The sequence below is a fragment of the Oncorhynchus clarkii genome, chromosome 25 (genome assembly GCF_045791955.1).
Source record: "Oncorhynchus clarkii lewisi isolate Uvic-CL-2024 chromosome 25, UVic_Ocla_1.0, whole genome shotgun sequence".
Classification (NCBI taxonomy): domain Eukaryota; kingdom Metazoa; phylum Chordata; class Actinopteri; order Salmoniformes; family Salmonidae; genus Oncorhynchus; species Oncorhynchus clarkii.
In genome coordinates this window covers 40,315,376-40,337,119 of record NC_092171.1, presented here as the reverse complement: position 1 = coordinate 40,337,119, position 21,744 = coordinate 40,315,376, and the positions used below count along the sequence as shown (strand labels likewise).

Below are 21,744 nucleotides of genomic sequence, written 5' to 3'. Positions count from 1 at the left end.
GTGAGGTTGCATGTGATTGAGTGTGTGTGTGTGTGTGTGCGTGTGCGTGTGTGTGCGTGTGTGTGTGTGAGGTTGCGTGTGATTGAGTGTGTGTGTGTGTGTGTGTGTGTGAGGTTGCGTGTGATTGAGTGTGCGTGTGTGTGTGTGTGTGTGAGGTTGCGTGTGATTGAGTGTGTGTACAGTACATTACAGTAAGGTAGCTGTGACGCTGTGTAGTCTCATGTGTCTGTGTTGAATCCTATTACAGAGGATTGTGGGGGATAAGATGTCTGCTCAGGACTCTGACACACTGTCGCTTTCCTCTAGAAGACAGAGAGAGAAGCGCACACACACACACCTCACACACACAGAGACAGAGAAGCACACACACCTCACACACACAGAGCGACTCACACACAACAACAAAAAACACAATTCCAAAACTCACTCAGCCTGCTGCTTTTCCAATAAGGAGCTGTCACCGTCCGCAGAAAGGTAGGAAGCATTTTTTTATCTATCTAACGAGAGAGAGAGAGAGAGAGAGTGTGTGTGTGTGAGTGATCATAGAGGGAGAGAGAGAGAGAGAGAGAGAGATGGCGAGAGAGGCTTTAAGACTAATGACAACCCCAAAAAAAGGTATCTTTATGATAATCGCTGTTAACTGCTGGTTGCTGTGTGAGTGTTGTGTAACAAACACACACTACTGAGCATGGCCACACCCACAAAACAACGATTCGTTCTATGGATACCGATAGCCAGCACTTGTCTCTTTTCTAAGCTGGTCAGGTCCGATGATGGTGCTGACTCAGGTATGCTAACTAATCCACACCTGAACTGTAGATACTGTAAATCACTCAGAGACACTTGAAGCAGCTGTCAGTGTTAAGAATGATTAGAGTGTTTATGGACGCAGGACACTAGTTAAACAAGTTCTATAATCTAAATTAATCTAGCAGGCCACATCCAGAGAGAGTGAGAGAGGGAGAGTGAGAGAGAGATAGAGAGTGAGAGAGAGAGAGAGGGAGTGAGAGAGGGAGAGAGAGATAGTGAGAGAGAGAGAGGGAGAGTGAGAGAGATAGAGGGAGAGAGAGGGAGAGTGAGAGATAGATAGAAAGGGAGAGAGGAAGATATACAGTGTCTTGTGAAAGTATTCACCCCCCTTGGCATTTTTTCTATTTTGTTGCCTTACAACCTGGAATTAAAATGGATTTTTGGGGAGTTTGTATCATTTGATTTACACAACATGCCTACCACTTTGAAGATGCAAAATATGTTTTATTGTGAAACAAACAAGAAATAAGACACAAAAAAAACAGAGAACTTGAGCATGCATAACTATTCATCCCCCACAAAGTCATTACTTTGTAGAGCCACCTTTTGCAGCAATTACATCTGCAAGTATCTTGGGGTCTGTCTCTATAATCTTGGCACATCTAGCCACTGAGATTTTTGCCCATTCTTTAAGGCAAAACTGCTCCAGCTCCTTCAAGTTGGATGGTTTCCGCTGGTGTACAGCAATCTTTAAGTCATACCACAGATTCTCAATTGGATTGAATCTGGGCTTTGACTTGGCCATTCCAAGACATTTAAATGTTTCCCCTTAAACCACTCAAGTGTTGCTTTAGCAGTATGCTTAAGGTCATTGTCCTGCTGGTATGCTTAGGGTCATTGTCCCTGTATTTGGCACCATCCATCATTCCTTCAATTCTGACCAGTTGCCTAGTCCCTGCTGATGAAAAACATTCTCACAACATGATGCTGCCACCCCCATGCTTCACTGTGGGGATGGTGTTCTCGGGGTGATGAGAGGTGTTGGGTTTGCGCCGTACATAGTATTTTCCTTGATGGCCAAAAACCTACATTTGAGTCTCATCTGACCAGAGTACCTTCTTCCATATGTTTGGGGAGTCTCCCACGTGCCTTTTGGCAAAAACCAAATGTGTTTGCTTGTTTTTTCTTTAAGCAATGGCTTTTTTCTGGCCACTCTTCCGTAAATCCCAGCTCTGTGGAGTGTACGGCTTAAACTGGTCCTATGGACAGATACTCCAATCTCCGCTGTGGAGCTTTGCAGCTCCTTCAGGGTTATCTTTGGTCTCTTTGTTGCATCTCTGATTAATGACCTCCTTGCCTGGTCCGTGAGTTTTGGTGGGCTCTCTTGGTAGGTTTGTTGTGGTGCCATATTCTTTCCATTTTTTAATAATGGATTTAATGGAGCTCTGTGGGATGTTCAAAGTTTTGGATATTTTTTTATAACCCAACCTTGATCTGTACTTCTCCACAACTTTGTCCCTGACCTGTTTGGAGAGCTCCTTGGTCTTCATAGTGCAGCTTGCTTGGTGGTGCCCCTTGCTTAGTGGTGTTGCAGACTATGGGTTCCTTTAGAACAGGTGTATATATACTGAGATCATATGACAGATCATGTGACACTTAGATTGCACACAGGTGGACTTTATTTAACTAATTATGTGACTTCTGAAGGTAACTGGTTACACCAGATCTTATTTAGGGGCTTCATATCAAAGGGACTGAATACATATGCACACACCACTTTTCTGTTTAATTTTTTTAAAACATTTTTAAATTCATTTCACTTCAGCACTTTTGAATACTTGTGTGTTAAGTCCCAAACAATTTACATTACATATTTTCATGACCAAAAGTATGAGGACACTGCTTGTCGAACATCTCATTCCAAAATCATGGGCATTAATATGGAGTTGGTCCCCCCCCCCTTTGCTGCTATAACATCCTCCATTCTACTGGGAAGAAGAAGAAGAAGAAGAAGAAGAAGAAGAAGAAGAAGAAGAAGAAGAAGAATTCCACTAGATTTTGGAACTTTGCTGTGGGGACTTGCTTCCATTCAACCACAAGATCATTAGTGAGGTCGGGCACTGATGTTGGGCGATTAGTCCTGGCTCACAGTCGACATTCCAATTCGTCCCAAAGTTGTTCGATGGGGTTGAGGACAGGGCTCTGTGCAGGCCAGTCAAGTTCTCCCACACCGATCTCAACAAACCATTTCTGTATGGACCTCGCTTTGTGCACGGGGGTATTGTCATGCTGAAAGAGGAAAGGGCCTTCCCCAAAGTTGGAAGTACAGAATTGTCTAGAATGTCTTATGCCGTAGTGTGAAGAGTTCCCTTTACTGGAACTAAGGGGCCTAGCCCGTACCATGAAAAACAGCCCCATTCCATTATTCCTATTCCTACTATGCATTGGGGCAGGTAGCGTTGTCCTGGCATCCGCCAAACCAAATTCATCCGTCTGACTGCGAGATGGTGAAGCGTGATTCATCACTCCAGAGAACGCAACTCAACTGCTCCAGAGTCCAATGGCGGCAAGCTTTACCCCACTCCAGCCGACGCTAGGCATGGCGCATGGTGATCTTAGACTCGTGTGCGGCTGCTCGGTCACGGAAACCCATTTCATGAAGCTCCCGACTAACATTTATTGTGCTGAAGTTGCTTCCAGAGGCAGCTGGCAACTCGGTAGTGAGTGTTGCAACCTAGGACTGATAGTTTTTACGCGCTACGCACTTCAGCACTCTGCGGTTCTGTTTTGTGAGCTTGTGTGGCCTACCACTTTACGGCTTAGCTGTTGTTGCTCCTAGAAGTTTCCACTTCACAATAACAGCACTTGACCGGGGCAGTTCTAGCAGAGCAGAAATATGACAAACTGACTTGTTGGAAAGGTGGCATCCCTTTACGATGCCACGTTGAAAGTCACTGAGCTCTTCAATAAGGCCATTCTATTGACAATGTTTGTCTATGGAGATTGCATGGCTGGGTGCGCGATTTTATACACCTGTCAGCAACAGGTGTGGCTGAAAGAGCCAAATCCACTAATTTGAAGGGATGTCCACATACCTTTGTATATACAGTGCATCTTAATATATATATATATATATATATATATATATATATATATATATATATATATATATATATATATATATATATATATATATACACTGTACATTGAGTGGCCGAGTGTAGTGTAGGCCATTTCAGGACGCAGAGGGTTAAACCTTAGTCAGGATCTCATCTTAACCACCAATTATGGTCTCTGAAAGGTCTAGAGAGGTCGTAGGAGCGATTAGGTCTGCGGTGGTCCGACCGCATTATGGAGATGCAGGTTTAATGATCTGTAGGAACGGTGAAGGAATACCGATGGGATACAGAAGGAGAGGAATTGAAATGGAGAGAAGGAATGACACGAAGGGAGAGGAAACGGAAAGAGGGGAAGAGAAGAAGAGAAGGAGAAAGCAAGAGAGATAGAAAGGAAATTAAAGAAGGAGAAGACAGAGAAAGAGGATAGAGAGAGGGGAGAAGACAGAAAGAGGAGAGAGAGGGGGGAGAAGACAGAAAGAGGAGAGAGAGAGAGGGGGGAGAAGAGAGAAAGAGAACAGAGAGAGGGGGAGAATAGAGAGAGAGGGGGGAGAAGACAGAAAGAGGAGAGAGAGAGGGGGGAGAATAGAGAGAACGAGGAGAGAGAGAGGGGGGAGAATAGAGAGAAAGAGGAGAGAGAGAGGGGGGAGAATAGAGAGAAAGAGGAGAGAGAGAGGGGGAGAAGACAGAAAGAGGAGAGAGAGAGGGGGGAGAAGACAGAAAGAGGAGAGAGAGAGGGGGGAGAAGACAGAAAGAGGAGAGAGAGAGGGGGAGAAGACAGAAAGAGGAGAGAGAGAGGGGGGAGAATAGAGAGAAAGAGGAGAGAGAGAGGGGGAGAAGACAGAAAGAGGAGAGAGAGAGGGGGGAGAAGACAGAAAGAGGATAGAGAGAGGGGGAGAAGACAGAAAGATGATAGAGAGAGGGGGGAGAAGACAGAAAGAGGATAGAGAGAGGGGGAGAAGACAGAAAGAGGAGAGAGAGAGGGGGGAGAAGACAGAAAGAGGAGAGAGAGAGGGGGGAGAAGACAGAAAGAGGATAGAGAGAGGGGGAGAAGACAGAAAGATGATAGAGAGAGAGGGGAGAATAGAGAGAAAGAGGAGAGAGAGAGAGGGGGGAGAAGACAGAAAGAGGAGAGAGAGAGGGGGGAGAAGACAGAAAGAGGAGAGAGAGAGGGGGGAGAAGACAGAAAGAGGAGAGAGAGAGGGGGAGAAGACAGAAAGAGGAGAGAGAGAGGGGGGAGAAGACAGAAAGAGGAGAGAGAGAGGGGGAGAAGACAGAAAGAGGAGAGAGAGAGGGGGGAGAATAGAGAGAAAGAGGAGCGAGAGAGAGGGGGGAGAAGACAGAAAGAGGAGAGAGAGAGGGGGGAGAAGACAGAAAGAGGAGAGAGATAGGGGGGAGAAGACAGAAAGAGGAGAGAGAGAGGGGGGAGAGTAATGCTGAATAAAGGGTAGGTCCAGGAAGTAGTTGTATATAGGCTGTGGGGTCGTAACCTGCTGATCTGCCTAGTGGTGAGTCCATAATGGGATTCCCGTCTCAGAGAGGAAGCTTCCGGTGACACACATCTACAGGGCAAAAAGTTTTCAGACCCCTTTGACTTTTTCCACATTTCGTGGAATAAATCGTTTTTTCCCCTTCATCAATCTACACACAATACCCCATAATGACATCACAATACCCCATAATGACATCACAATACCCCATAATGACAAAGAAAAATGTCTAAAAAAATAAAAACAGAAATACCTTATTTACATAAGTATTCAGACCCTTTTCTATGAGACTCGAAATTGAGCTCAGGTACATCCTGTTCCATTGATCATCCTTGAGATGTTTCTACAACTTGATTGGAGTCCACCTGTGGTACATTTGAATTGATTGGACATGATTTGGAAGGGCACACACCTGTCTATATAAGGTCCCACAGTTGACAGTGCATATCAGAGCAAAAACTAAGCCGTGAGGTCGAAGGAATTGTCCGTAGAGCTCCGAGACAGGCTTGTGTTGAAGGACAGATCTGGGGAAGGGTACCAAAACATTTCTGCAAATTGAAGGCCCCAAGAACACAGTTGCCTCTATCACTCTTAAATGGGAGAAGTTTGGAAGCACCAAGACTCTTCCTAGTGCTGGCCACCAGCTGGTCACTCTGACAGAGCTCTAGAGTTCATCTGTGGAGATGGGAGAACCTTCCAGAAGGACAACCATCTCTGCAGCACTCCACCAATCAGGCCTTTATGGTAAGGTGGCCAGACAGAAGCCACTCCTCAGTTAAAGGCACATGACAGGCCGCTTGGAGTTTGACAAAAGGCACCTAAAGGACTGACCATGAGAAACAAGATTCTCTGGTCTGATGAAACCAAGATTGAACTCTTTGGCCTAAATGCCAAGCGTCAAGGGACTGGGAGACTAGTCCGGATCGAGGGAAAGATGAACAGAGCAAAGTATAGAGATATCCTTGATGAAAACCTGCTCCAGAGCACTCAGGACCTCAGACTGGGGCGAAGGTTAACCTTCCAACAGTACAACGAACCTAAGCACACTGTGGACAGGAGAGAGGGGGAGGATGGGCTGTGGACAGGAGAGAGGGGGAGGATGGGCTGTGGACAGGAGAGAGGGGGGGAGGATGGGCTGTGGACAGGAGAGGGGGGGGAGGATGGGCTGTGGACAGGAGAGAGGGGGAGGATGTTCATCTCAACTTAAATGAATGTGTGTGTGTGTGTGTGTGTGTGTGTGTGTGTGTGTGTGTGTGTGTGTGTGTGTCCTCAGTCAGAGTGTGTGTGTGTGTGTGTGTGTGTGTATCCTCAGTCAGAATGTGTGTTTAACTGTGTGTGTGTGTGTGTGTCCTCAGTGAGGCCAGTGAGGATGCTGTCATGAGGAGAGGAGGGTCTCCGGTGAATGGAGGCAGTTCCTGTCCCACTGCACTCCAAGAAGTCTGTCTCCCTGCTGGTCTCTCTGTCTGGAGGGAATAAGAGCCAAGCACAGCTGGACTGCATGGGACCACAGCTAGCCTGAATGGCTCTGGTTGCAACTGGACCTGGCCTGAGTGAAGACCTCATCTAAGTTGGTCTAATTTGGAGCCAAGTTTAGGTGTAGCCCCCATGCTGGAGCTGGTCTGAGAGGGTCTTTCTGGACCTGGTTTGGATGGTCAGGATGAGACCACCTCTCCTGCTGACTGCTGCCTTACTGGCCCTATGGACCGTTGCCCTGGTGACTGGAGACTACACATACACAGATACACACCAAGACAGAGCTGATGACAGCAACACAGGTGGACACAGAGACACCCAATCAGACTCCGGTATAGACGTGCCTCCAAAAGAATTCCTTCCGGAAACACAGACAGACACATATGATCAACATCCGGACACAAACCCAGACTCACACCCAAACTCCCATCCGGACGTACACGAACACCCAGACAGCCATCGTATCAGCAGCGGTCTGATGCAGTGTGGGGAGTACAGCAACGAGGTGTTGCCCAACGGTCAGTGTCGAGTCACAGCCACGCTGCCTCAGCTCCAACACCAGCGCTGCCCAGACATGTTCCGCTGCACTGACGAAGTGTCCTACTGGCTACAGGAGAACCAGGAGAGGAAACAGCAGCTGCAGGACCTCCAGGAGACCATCTCCCAGCTACAGGAGGAACTCCGTAGTCACAGGCACCGAATCAAGGTCCTGGAGCTACAGGTCAGTCACAGTTACATGAAACACATCGAGAGTTCTGGAGCTACAGGTCAGTCACAGCTACATGAAACATATCGAGAGTTCTGGAGCTACAGGTCAGTCACAGCTACATTAAACACATCAAGAGTTCTGGAGCTACAGGTCAGTCACAGCTACATGAAACACATCAAGAGTTCTGGAGCTACAGGTCAGTCACAGCTACATTAAACACATCAAGAGTTCTGGAGCTACAGGTCAATCACAGCCACATGAAACACATCAAGAGTTCTGGAGCTACAGGTCAGTCACAGCTACATGAAACACATCAAGAGGTCTGGAGCTACAGGTCAGTCACAGCTACATTAAACACATCGAGAGTTCTGGAGCTACAGGTCAGTCACAGCTACATTAAACACATCAAGAGTTCTGGAGCTACAGGTCAGTCACAGTTAGAACTATAACTGGACTTCAACTGTAATTCTGAGTTCTAGAACTACAGGGGAGTCAGAGTTCTAGAACTACAGGGGAGTCAGCGTTCTAGAACTACAGGGAGTCAGAGTTCTAGGACTGCATACTGTAGCTCTGGAGTGCATGCAGTTCTGGATCCACAAGTTGGTCAATGTGAAGTCACACCAGGCATGAAACATAGTAGCTTGTTCATGACCATTGATTATTTGTGTACAAATGAGAATTCATGGTACTCAGGCAAGCTATCAGAAAGTAAATGTACCTCACCCGACCCCACTGTCCCTACACCACTGTCCCTACCCCACTGTCCCTACCCCACTGTCCCTACCTCACTGTCCCTACCCCACTGCCCCTACTTTCCCTACCCCACTGACCCTACCCCACTGTCCCTACCCCACTGTCCCTACCTCACTGTCCCTACCCCACTGACCCTACCTCACTGTCCCTACCACACTGTCCCTACCCCACTGTCCCTACCCCACTGACCCTACCCCACTGCCCCTACTTTCCCTACCCCACTGACCCTACCCCACTGTCCCTACCCCACTGTCCCTACCTCACTGTCCCTACCCCACTGACCCTACCTCACTGTCCCTACCACACTGTCCCTACCCCACTGTTCCTACCCCACTGACCCTACCCCACTGCCCCTACTTTCCCTACCCCACTGTCCCTACCTCACTGCCCCTACCCCACTGCCCCTACTTTCCCTACCCCACTGTCCCTGCCCCTACTTTCCCTACCCCACTGTCCCTACCCCACTGACCCTACCCCACTGACCCCACCCCACTGACCCTACCCCACTGACCCTACCCCACTGTCCCTACCCCACTGTCCCTACCCCACTGTCCCTACCCCACTGTCCCTACCTCACTGTCCCTACCTCACTGACCCTACCTCACTGTCCCTACCTCACTGTCCCTACCCCACTGTCCCTACCTCACTGTCCCTACCCCACTGTCCCTAACTCACTGTCCCTACCCCACTGACCCTATCCCTCCCCCTGCCCCGACCCCCCCCCCTTACCTTTCTTTCTCCCCATCCCCCACTTCCCTAACCATCCTGATATCTTTCGCTCTCTCCCTATTTCTCCAGGTGATAAGTCCTCCTTAACCTTCCATGCTAAAAGGATTAGAGAGCATCCTGCCCCAGTCCGACGTTCTGCCCCAGTCCCACGTGCCTCTCTACCCCTGTCAGAGTGCCCCTCCCTGGGGTTTCGCTCCTCCATACTCCCCCTGGCTGTATTTGGCAACTGGGTTTGGTGCTTACAGGAAGTACAGGCTACATACAGTACAGCAGGAAGTACAGGCTATATCAACAGCAGGAAGTATAGGCTATATCAGCAGCAGGAAGTACGGGCTATATCAGCAGCAGGAAGTACAGGCTATATCAGAAGCAGGAAGTACGGGCTACATACAGTACAGCAGGAAGTACAGGCTACATACAGTACAGCAGGAAGTACAGGCTACAGCAGCAGCAGGAAGTACAGGCTACATACAGTATGGCAGGAAGTGCAGGATACATACAGTACAGCAGGACGTACAGGCTACAGCAGCAGCAGGAAGTACAGGCTATATCAGCAGCAGGAAGTAAATGCTACATACAGTACAGCAGGAAGTACAGGCTACATACAGTACAGCAGGAAGTACAGGCTACATACAGTACAACAGGAAGTACAGGCTACATACAGTACAGCAGGAAGTACAGGCTACATACAGTACAGCATGAAGTACAGGCTACAGCAGCAGCAGGAAGCACAGGATACATACAGTATGGCAGGAAGTACAGGCTACATTCAGTATGGCAGGAAGTACAGGCTACATACAGTACAGCAGGAAGTACAGGCTACAGCAGCAGCAGGAAGTACAGGCTACATACAGTATGGCAGGAAGTGCAGGATACACACAGTACAGCAGGACGTACAGGCTACAGCAGCAGCAGGAAGTACAGGCTATATCAGCAGCAGGAAGTAAATGCTACATACAGTACAGCAGGAAGTACAGGCTACATACAGTACAGCAGGAAGTACAGGCTACATACAGTACAACAGGAAGTACAGGCTACATACAGTACAGCAGGAAGTACAGGCTACATACAGTACAGCATGAAGTACAGGCTACAGCAGCAGCAGGAAGTACAGGCTACATACAGTATGGCAGGAAGTACAGGCTACATACAGTATGGCAGGAAGTACAGGCTACATACATTACAGCAGGACGTACAGGCTACAGCAGCAGCAGGAAGTACAGGCTACAGCAGCAGCAGAAAGTACATGCTACATACAGTACAGCAGGAAGTATAGGCTACATACAGTATGGCAGGAAGTACAGGCTACATACAGTACAGCAGGAAGTACAGGCTACATACAGTACAGCAGGAAGTACAGGCTACATACAGTACAGCAGGAAGAACAGGCTACATACAGTATGGCAGGAAGTACAGGCTACATACAGTACAGCAGGAAGTACAGGCTATATCAACAGCAAGAAGTACAGGCTTTATCAGCAGCAAGAGGTACAGGCTATATCAGAAGCAGGAAGTATGGGCTATATCAGCAGCAAGAGGTACAGGCTATATCAGCAGCAGGAAGTACAGGCTAAATACAGTATGGCAGGAAGTATAGACTACCATACAGTACAGCAGGAAGTACAGGCTATATCAGCAGCAGGAAGTACGGGCTACATACAGTACAGCAGGAATTACAGGCTACATACAGTACAGCAGGAAGTACAGGCTATATCAGCAGCAGAAAGTACGGGCTATATCAGCAGCAGGAAGTACAGGCTATATCAGCAGCAGGAAGTACAGGCTACATACAGTACAGCAGGAAGTACAGGCTATATCAGCAGCAAGAGGTACAGGCTATATCAGCAGCAGGAGGTACAGGCTATATCAGCAGCAGGAAGTACAAGCTATATCAGCAGCAAGAAGTAGAGGCTATATCAGCAGCAAGAGGTACAGGCTATATCAGCAGCAGGAAGTACAGGCTAAATACCGTACAGCAGGAAGTACAGGCTATATCAGCAGCAATAGGTACAGACTATATCAGAAGCAGGAAGTATGGGCTATATCAGCAGCAAGAGGTACAGGCTATATCAGCAGCAGGAAGTACAGGCTCTATCAGAAGCAGGAAGTATGGGCTACATACAGTACAGCAGGAAGTACAGGCTTTATCAGCAACAGGAAGTACAGGCTATATAAGCAGCAGGAAGTACAGGCTACATACAGTACAGCAGGAAGTACAGGCTATATCAGCAGCAGGAAGTACAGGCTTTATCAGCAGCAGGAAGTACAGGCTATATCAGCAGCAGGAAGTACAGGCTACATACAGTACAGCAGGAAGTACAGTCTACATACAGTACAGCAGGAAGTACAGGCTACAGCAGCAGCAGGAAGTACAGACTACAAACAGTATGGCAGGAAGTACAGGCTACATACAGTACAGCAGGAAGTACAGGCTACATACAGTACAGCAGGAAGTACAGGCTACAGCAGCAGGAAGTACAGGCTACATACAGTACAGCAGGAAGTACAGGCTACATACAGTACAGCAAGAAGTACAGGCTACATATAGTATAGCAGGAAGAACAGGCTACATACAGTATGGCAGGAAGTACAGGCTATATCAACAGCAAGAAGTACAGGCTTTATCAGCAGCAAGAGGTACAGGCTATATCAGAAGCAGGAAGTACGGTCTATATCAGCAGCAAGAGGTACAGGCTATATCAGCAGCAAGAGGTACATGCTATATCAGCAGCAGGAGGTACAGGCTATATCAGCAGCAGGAAGTACAGGCTATATCAGCAGCAATAAGTACAGGCTATATCAGCAGCAGGAAGTACAGGCTACATACCGTACAGCAGGAAGTACAGGCTATATCAGCAGCAAGAGGTACAGGCTATATCAGCAGCAGGAAGTACAGGCTACATACCGTACAGCAGGAAGTACAGGCTATATCAGCAGCAAGAGGTACAGACTATATCAGCAGCAGGAAGTACAGGCTATATCAGCAGCAAGAAGTACAGGCTATATCAGCAGCAAGAGGTACAGGCTATATCAGCAGCAGGAAGTACAGGCTACATACCGTACAGCAGGAAGTACAGGCTATATCAGCAGCAAGAGGTACAGACTATATCAGAAGCAGGAAGTACGGGCTACATACAGTACAGCAGGAAGTACAGGCTATATCAGAAGCAGGAAGTACGCGCTACATACAGTACAGCAGGAAGTACAGGCTTTATCAGCAGCAGGAAGTACAGGCTATATCAGCAGCAGGAAGTACAGGCTACATACAGTACAGCAGGAAGTACAGGCTACATACAGTACAGCAGGAAGTACAGGCTACAGCAGCAGCAGGAAGTACAGGCTACAAACAGTATGGCAGGAAGTACAGGCTACATACAGTACAGCAGGACGTACAGGCTACAGCAGCAGCAGGAAGTACATGCTACATACAGTACAGCAGGAAGTACAGGCTACATACAGTACAGCAAGAAGTACAGGCTACATACAGTACAGCAGGAAGTACAGGTTACATACAGTATGGCAGGAAGTACAGGCTACATACAGTATGGCAGGAAGTACAGGCTACATACAGTACAGCAGGAAGTACAGGCTACAGCAGCAGGAAGTACAGGCTACATACAGTACAGCAGAAAGTACAGGCTACAGCAGCAGGAAGTACAGGCTACATACAGTACGGCAGGAAGTACAGGCTACATACAGTATGGCAGGAAGTACAGGCTTCATACATTAAGGCAGGACGTACAGGCTATAGCAGCAGCAGGAAGTACAGGTTACTTACAGTATGGCAGGACGTACAGGCTGCATACAGTACAGCAGGAAGTACAGGCTACATACAGTACAGCAGGAAGTACAGGCTACATACAGTACAGCAGGAAGTGCAGGCTACATACATCAGCAGTGGGAGATATAAGGTAGTGGAAAGATCTCCACACTTTTTTAGACACCCTTCCCCGAGGTGGAGCTTACTGAATCAATCCCTAGGACAAGCCACAGTTTAGTTCTTACAGGGCTGTGGGTACTAGGGCCAAAGACAATAACCTATTTCTCTCTCTCTCCTTCCTTCCCTCTCTCTCTACCTTCGCTCTCGCTCCTCTCTCTCTACCCTCTCTCTCTCCCCCTTTAGTCTCTCTCCTCTCTCTCCCTTTACCCTCTCTCTCTCTCTCTCCTTCCCTCTCTCTCCCTCCTCTTGGTCTCTCCTTCCCTTTCTCTCTCCCTCTACCTTCACTCTTTCCTCTCTCTCTCATTCTCTCTCTCTCCCTCTTCTCGGTCTCTCCTTCCCTCTCTCTCCCTCTACTCTCTCTCTTTCCTGTCTGTCATGAGATGGTCGCCTCACTTTGAGTCCTTAGGAAACTATCTAGTATTTAGTTTTTTTAATGCATTATTTCTTGCATTGTTACCCCAGTAAATCTTAAGACTTATTACATATAGCCGGGAAGAACTATTGGATATAATAGCGGCGTCAACTTACCAACATTACGACCAGTAATAAGACTTTCCTGAAGCGGATCCTCTGTTCGGACCACCACCCAGGACAATGGATCTAATCCCAGCAGCCGACCCAAAACAACGGCGCCGCAGAAGGGGCAGATGGAGCGGCCTCCTGGTCAGGCTCCGTAGACGTGAACATTGCCCACCGCTCGCGAGTATACTACACGCCAATGTCCAGTCCCTTGACAACAAGGTAGATGAAATTCGAGACAGGGTTCCCTTCCAGAGAAACATCAGAGATTGTAACATTGGTATTTTTATTTTATTTCACCTTTATTTAACCAGGTAGGCCAGTTGAGAACACCTTTATTTAACCAGGTAGGCTAGTTGAGAACACCTTTATTTAACCAGGTAAGCTAGTTGAGAACAAGTTCTCATTTGCAACTGCGACCTGGCCAAGATAAAGCAAAGCAGTGTGACACAGACAACAACACAGAGTTACACATGGAGTAAACAATAAAATAAACAAGCCAATAACACAATAAACAACTCAATGACACAGTAGAAAAAAGAAAGTCTATATACAGTGTGTGCAAAAGGCATGAGGAGGTAGGCAATAAATAGGCCATAGGAGTGAATGATTACAATTTAGCAGATTAACACTGGAGTGATAAATGAGCAGATGATGATGTGCAAGTAGAGATACTGGTGTGCAAAAGAGCAGCAAAGTAAATAAATAAAAACAGTATGGGGATGAGGTAGGTAGATGGGGGGGGGGGGGGGGGGGTATTTACAGATTGGCTATGTACAGCTGCAGTGATCGGTTAGCTGCTCAGATAGTTGATGTTTAAAGTTGGTGAGGGAAATAAAAGTCTCCAACTTCAGCGATTTTTGCAATTTGTTCCAGTCACTGGCAGCAGAGAACTGGAAGGAAAGGCAGCCAAATGAGGTGTTGGCCTCATTCATTCTCTTTTTCAAGGAAACATGTCTCTTGGGATATGTTGTCGAAATCAGTTCAGCCACCGGGCTTCTCCATGGATCGCACCGACAGAGATAAATACCTCTCTGGGAAAAGGAAGGCCGGGGGTGTGTTTCTTCATGATTAACGACTCATGGTGTAATCATAACAACATACAGGAACTCAAATCCTTCTGCACACCCGACCTAGAATTCCTCACATATTACCTTCCAAGAGAATTCTCGTCAGTTATAGTCACAGCTGTGTACATTCCCCCTCAAGCAGTTCCTTTAGATGGCCCTAAAGGAACTTCACTGGACTCTATGTAAACTGGAAACCATAAATCCTGAGGCTGCATTTATTGTAGCTGGGGATTTTTTTGTTTGGGGACATATTCAATCGCTCCCTAACCCAGTCTGCTGTCCCCACATGGTTCAAAATGGTCGCCATTGTTCCTGTACCCAAGAAGGCAAAGACAACTGAACTAAATGACTACCGCCCCGTAGCACTCACTTCTGTCATCATGAAGTGCTTTGAGAGACTAGTCAAGGATCATATCACCTCCATCCTACCTGACACCCTAGACCCACTTCAGCTTGCATACCGCCCAAATAGGTCCACAGATGATGCAATCGCCATCACACTGCCCACTGCACACTGCCCTATCCTATCTGGACTAGATAATACCTATGTAAGAATGCTGTTCATTGACAACAGCTCAGCATTCAACACCATAGTACCTTCCAAGCTCATCATCAAACTGGAAGCCCTGGACCTCAACCCCGCCCTGTGCAATTAGGTCCTGCACTTTCTGACGGGCCGCCCCCAGAAACAACATCCCCAACTCGCTGACCCTCAACACTGGGGCCCCACATTGGTACGTGCTCAGACCCCTCCTGTACTCCCTGTTCACCCACGACTGCATGGCCATGCACATCTCCAACTCAAACATCAAGTTTTCAGACGACACAACAGTAGTGGGCTTGATTACCAACAATGACAAGACAGAGGTGAGGGCTCTGGGAGAGTGGTGTCAGGGAAAACAACCTCTCACTCAACGTAAACAAAACAAAGGAGATGATCGTAGACTTCAGGAAACAGTAGCGTGAGCACCCCCTTATCCACATTGAAGGGACAGCAGTGGAGAAAGTGGAAAGTTTTAAGTTCCTCAGCGTACACATCAATGACAAACTGAAATGGTCCCCACACACAGACAGTGTGGTGAAGAAGGTGCAACAGCGCATCTTCAACCTCAGGAGGCTGAAGAAATTTGGCTTGTCACCCAGAACCCTGACTAACTTTTACAGATCCACAATCGAGAGCATCCTGTCGGGCTGTATCACAGTCTGGAACGGCAACTGCTCCGCCCACAACCGTAAGGCTCTCCAGAGGGTGGTGCGGTCTGCACAACGCATCACCGGGGACAAACTACCTGCCCTCCAGGACAACTACAGCACCCGAAATCACAGGAAGGCAAAAATATCATTAAAGACAACAACCACCCGAGCCACTGCTTGTTCACTCCGTTACCATCCAAAAGGTGCGGTCAGTACAGGTGCATCCAAGCTGAGACGGAGAGACTGAAGAACAGCGTCTATCTCAAGGCCATCAGACTGCTAACAGCCATCACTAACTCAGAGAGGCTGCTGCCTACATGGAGACCCAATCACTGGCCACTTTAACAAATGGATCACTAGTCAGTTTAAACAAAGCCACTTTAAATAATACCACATTAATATTGTTTACATATCTTACATTACTCATATCATAGGTATATACTGTATTTTATACCATCTATTGCACCTGGCCTATGCCTCTCGGCCATCGCTCATCCATATACCTGCATGTACATATTCTCATTCACCCCTTTAGATTTGTGTGTATTAGGTCGTTGTTGGGGAACTTGTTAGATATTACTGCACTGTCGGAACTAGAAGCACAAGCATTTCACTACACTTGCATTATCATCTGCTAACCATGTGACCAATGAAAAGGGATTTGATTTGATCTCTCTCTCCCACTGCTGGCTTGCCTCTAAAGCTAAGTAGGGTTGGTCCTGGAAGTAGTGTTGCAGGGCCAGTAGGGGGCACTCTTTCTCTGGTTTTCAGATCAAATCCCAATGTCCCAGGTCAGTATTGGGGACATTGCCCTGCGTAGGGTGCTGTCTTTTGGATGGGATGTTAAAATGGGTGTCCTGAATCTCTTGTGGTCATTCAAAATTCCATGGCACTTATCGTAAGAGGTTTTAACCCTGCCTTTCTTGCTAAATTCCCAACCTAGCCACCTAATCGTCCCCTAATTCCTAATTGACAACATATCACTCCTCACCTGTCCACCTGATAGCTGATATGTGGTGAGCGTTTTGACGCAAATTAGTTGCCAATTTGAGGGTATTTTCATCCATATCAGGTGAACAGTTTAGAAATTACAGCACTTTTTTGTACATTTTAGGGGAGAAAAAGTATTGAGAGGGAAGGACAGGATATGTTTCTAAACACTGCTACCATGATTATGGATAGTCCTGTATGAATCATGCATAATGATGAGTGAGAAAGTTACAGAAGCACAAATATCAGACCCCTCTAAAAATGCTAACCTCCCCTGTTATTGTAATGGTGAGAGGTTAGTATGTCTTGGGGGTATGATATGGAATGCTAACCTCCCCTGTTATTGTAATGGTGAGAGGGTTAGCATGTCTTGGGGGTATGATATGAAATGCTAACCTCCCCTGTTATTGTAATGGTGAGAGGTTAGCATGTCTTGGGGGTATGATATGAAATGCTAACCTCCCCTGTTATTGTAATGGTGAGAGGTTTAGCATGTCTTGGGGGTATGATATGAAATGCTAACCTCCCCTGTTATTGTAATGGTGAGAGGTTAGCATGTCTTGGGGGTATGATATGAAATGCTAACCTCCCCTGTTATTGTAATGGTGAGAGGGTTAGCATGTCTTGGGGGTATGATATGAAATGCTAACCTCCCCTGTTATTGTAATGGTGAGAGGTTTAGCATGTCTTGGGGGTATGATATGGAATGCTAACCTCCCCTGTTATTGTAATGGTGAGATGTTAGCATGTCTTGGGGGTATGATATAAAATGCTAACCTCCCCTGTTATTGTAATGGTGAGAGGTTAGCATGTCTTGGGGGTATGATATGAAATGCTAACCTCCCCTGTTATTGTAATGGTGAGAGGTTAGTATGTCTTGGGGGTATGATATGGAATGCTAACCTCCCCTGTTATTGTAATGGTGAGAGGTTAGCATGTCTTGGGGGTATGATATGAAATGCTAACCTCCCCTGTTATTGTAATGGTGAGAGGGTTAGCATGTCTTGGGGGTATGATATGAAATGCTAACCTCCCCTGTTATTGTAATGGTGAGAGGTTAGTATGTCTTGGGGGTATGATATGAAATGCTAACCTCCCCTGTTATTGTAATGGTGAGAGGTTAGTATGTCTTGGGGTATGATATGGAATGCTAACCTCCCCTGTTATTGTAATGGTGAGAGGTTAGCATGTCTTGGGGGTATGATATGAAATGCTAACCCCCCCTGTTATTGTAATGGTGAGAGGTTTAGCATATCTTGAGGGTATGTTATTTGTGTCTGTAACTTTCTCATTCATCATTATTCACGATTCATTCAAGATTACCCGTTACCATGGTTGCATCCACATTCATGTAGACGTGTTTAGAAACATGTTCTATCCTTATTTACAATAAAAGTGACTCCAAAATGCACAATACATTATTTAGCATTCATTTCTATTGGGCACAAAATAATCTGAAATACAACCTAAATGAGCAGCAACTGCATCCAACAAATTTGAAGAGTCGCAAGTTTGATGTAGTCATTGCGTGCTACATATACAGTACCAGTCAAAAGATTGGACACACCTGCTCATTCAAGGAGTTTTCTTTATTTGTACTATTTTCTACATTGTAGAATAATAGTGAAGACATCAAAACTATGAAATAACACCATATTTGAATCATGTAGTAACCAAGAAAAGTGTTAAACAAATCAAAATATATCAAAAAATGTTGATTCTTCAAAATAGTCACACTTTGCCTTACTGACAGCTTTGCACACTCTTGGCATTTTCTCAACCAGCTTCACCTGCAATGCTTTTCCAAAAGTCTTGAAGGAGTTCCCACATTTGCTGAGCACTTATTGGCTGCTTTTCCTTTACTCTGCTGTCCAACTCATCCCAAACAATCTCAATTGGGTTTGGTGATTGTGGTGGCCAGGTCATCTGATGCAGCACTCCATCACTCTCCTTCTTGGTCAAATAGCCCTTACACAGCCTGTAGGTGTGTTGGGTCATTTTGTCCTGTTGAAAACAAATGATAGTCCCACTAAGCGCAAACCAGACGGAATGGCGAATGGCTCCAGAATGCAGTGGTAGCCATGTTGGTTAAGTGTGCCTTGAATCCTAAATAAATCAGACAGTATCACCAGCAAAGTACCCGCACAACTCCTCCATGCTTCACGTGGGAACTAAACATCCGTTCACCTACTCTGCGTCTCACAAAGACACGGCGGTTGGAAACAAAAATCTCAAATTTACACTCATCAGACCAAAGGACATATTTCCACTGGTCTAATGTCCATTGCTTGTGTTTCTTGGCTCAAGCAAGTCTTGTCTTCTTATTGGTGTCCTTTAGTAGTGGTTTCTTTGCAGCAATTCGACCATGAAGGCCTGATTCACGCAGTCTCCTCTGAAAAGTTGATGTTGAGGTGTGTCTGTTACTTGAACTCCGTGAAGCATTGATTTGGGCTGCAATTTCTGAGGCTGGTAATGCTAATGAACTTATCCTCTGCAGCAGAGGTAACTCTGGGTCTTCCTTTCCTGTGGCGGTCCTAATGAGAGCCAGTTTCATCATAGTGCTTAATGGTTTTTGCAACTGCACTTGAAGAAACGTTCAATGTTCTTGAAATGTTCAGGATTGACTGACAATGTCTTAAAGTAATGATGGACTGTTGTCATCATAGCGGTTGATGGTTTTTGCGACTGCACTTGAAGAAGCTCTAAAAGTTCTTGACATTTTCCGGATTGACTGACCTTCATGTAATGATGGACTGTCGTTTCTCTTTGCTTATTTGAGCTGTTCTTGCCATAATATGCATTTATAGGGCTATCTCCTGTATACCACCCCTACCTTGTCACAACACAACTGATTGGCTCAAATGCATTAAGAGGCACACCTTTTCATTGAAATGCATTCCACTTCATGAAGTTTGTTGAGAGAATGCCAAGAGTGTGCAAAGCTGTCATCAAGGCAAAAGGGTGGCTACTTTGAAGAATCTCAAATATGAGGAAAAAAGACTGCTCTTGATAGTTTCACTGCACTTGATAGTATCACTGCTCTAGATAGTATCACTGCTCTGGCTAGTGTCACTGCTCTTGATAGTATCACTGCTCTTGATAGTATCACTGCTCTGACTAGTAATCACTGCTCTGGCTAGTGTCACTGCTCTTGATAGTATCACTGCTCAAACTAGTGTCACTGCTCTTGATAGTATCACTGCTCTGGCTAGTGTCACTGCTCTGGATAGTATCACTGCTCTGAATAGTACCACTGCTCTGGCTAGTACCACTGCTCTGGCTTGTATCACTGCTCTGGCTAGTGTCACTGCTCTGGCTAGTATCACTGCTCTGGCTAGTATCACTGCTCTTGATAGTATCACTGCGCGGGCTAGTGTCACTGCTCTGGCTAGTGTCACTGCTCTGGCTAGTGTCACTGCTCTGGCTAGTATCACTGCTCTGGCTAGTATCACTGCTCTTGATAGTATCACTGCTCTGGCTAGTATCACTGCTCTGGCTAGTGTCACTGCTCTTGATAGTTTCACTGCTCTGGCTAGTGTCACTGCTCTGGCTAGTATCACTGCTCTGGCTAGTATCACTGCTCTGACTAGTGTCACTGCTCTTGATAGAATCACTGCTCTGGCTAGTGTCACTGCTCTTGATTGTATCACTGCTCTGGCTAGTGTCACTGCTCTGGCTAGTGTCACTGCTCTGGCTAGTATCACTGCTCTGGCTAGTATTACTGCTCTGGCTAGTATCACTGCTCTGGCTAGTGTCACTGCTCTGGCTAGTATCACTGCTCTGGCTAGTGTCACTGCTCTGGCTAGTGTCACTGCTCTTGATAGTTTCACTGCTCTTGATAGTATCACTGCTCTGGCTAGTATCACTGCTCTGGCTAGTGTCACTGCTCTGGCTAGTGTCACTGCTCTGGCTAGTGTCACTGCTCTGGCTAGTGTCACTGCTCTGGCTAGTATCACTGCTCTGGCTAGTGTCACTGCTCTGGCTAGTATCACTGCTCTGGCTAGTATCACTGCTCTGGCTAGTGTCACTGCTCTGGCTTGTGTCACTGCTCTGGCTAGTATCACTGCTCTGGCTAGTATCACTGCTCTGGCTAGTGTCACTGCTCTGGCTAGTGTCACTGCTCTGGCTAGTGTCACTGCTCTTGATATCATCACTGCTCTGGCTAGTATCACTGCTCTTGATAGTATCACTGCTCTGGCTAGTATCACTGCTCTGGCTAGTTTCACTGCTCTTGAAAGTATCACTGCTCTGGCTAGTATCACTGCTCTTGATAGTATCACTGCTCTTGATAGTATCACTGCTCTGGCTAGTATCACTGCTCTTGATAGTATCACTGCTCTGGCTAGTATCACTGCTCTTGATAGTATCACTGCTCTGGCTAGTATCACTGCTCTTGATAGTATCACTGCTCTGGCTAGTTTCACTGCTCTTGAAAGTATCACTGCTCTGGCTAGTATCACTGCTCTTGCTAGTATCACTGCTCTGGCTAGTATCACTGCTTTTGATAGTATCACTGATCTGGCTAGTATCACTGCTCTTGATAGTATCACTGCTCTGGCTAGTATCACTGCTCTTGATAGTATCACTGCTCTGGCTAGTATCACTGCTCTTGATAGTATCACTGCTCTGGCTAGTATCACTGCTCTGGCTAGTATCACTGCTCTGGCTAGTATCACTGCTCTGGCTAGTGTCACTGCTCTGGCTAGTATCACTGCTCTGGCTAGTATCACTGCTCTGGCTAGTATCACTGCTCTGGCTAGTATCACTGCTCTGGCTAGTATCACTGCTCTGGCTAGTGTCACTGCTCTGGCTAGTGTCACTGCTCTGGCTAGTGTCACTGCTCTTGATAGTTTCACTGCTCTTGATAGTATCACTGCTCTGGCTAGTGTCACTGCTCTGGCTAGTGTCACTGCTCTTGATAGTATCACTGCTCTGGCTAGTGTCACTGCTCTGGCTAGTGTCACTGCTCTGGCTAGTGTCACTGCTCTTGATAGTTTCACTGCTCTTGATA

At 46.7% G+C, this 21,744-nt stretch overlaps 1 protein-coding gene across 1 annotated transcript in view; it reads left to right on the top strand.

Moving 5' to 3' along the window:
• Nucleotides 1-330: 330 nt before the first annotated feature.
• LOC139383833 (angiopoietin-related protein 7) overlaps nt 331-21,744 on the top strand; it is a 35,012-nt gene continuing 13,598 nt past the window's right edge. The window contains exons 1-2 of the mRNA XM_071128411.1: nt 331-474; nt 6,712-7,550. Of these exons, the coding sequence (XP_070984512.1) occupies nt 7,005-7,550 (546 nt within the window). The 5' untranslated portion in view covers nt 331-474; nt 6,712-7,004. The remainder of the gene's footprint in view (nt 475-6,711; nt 7,551-21,744) is intronic.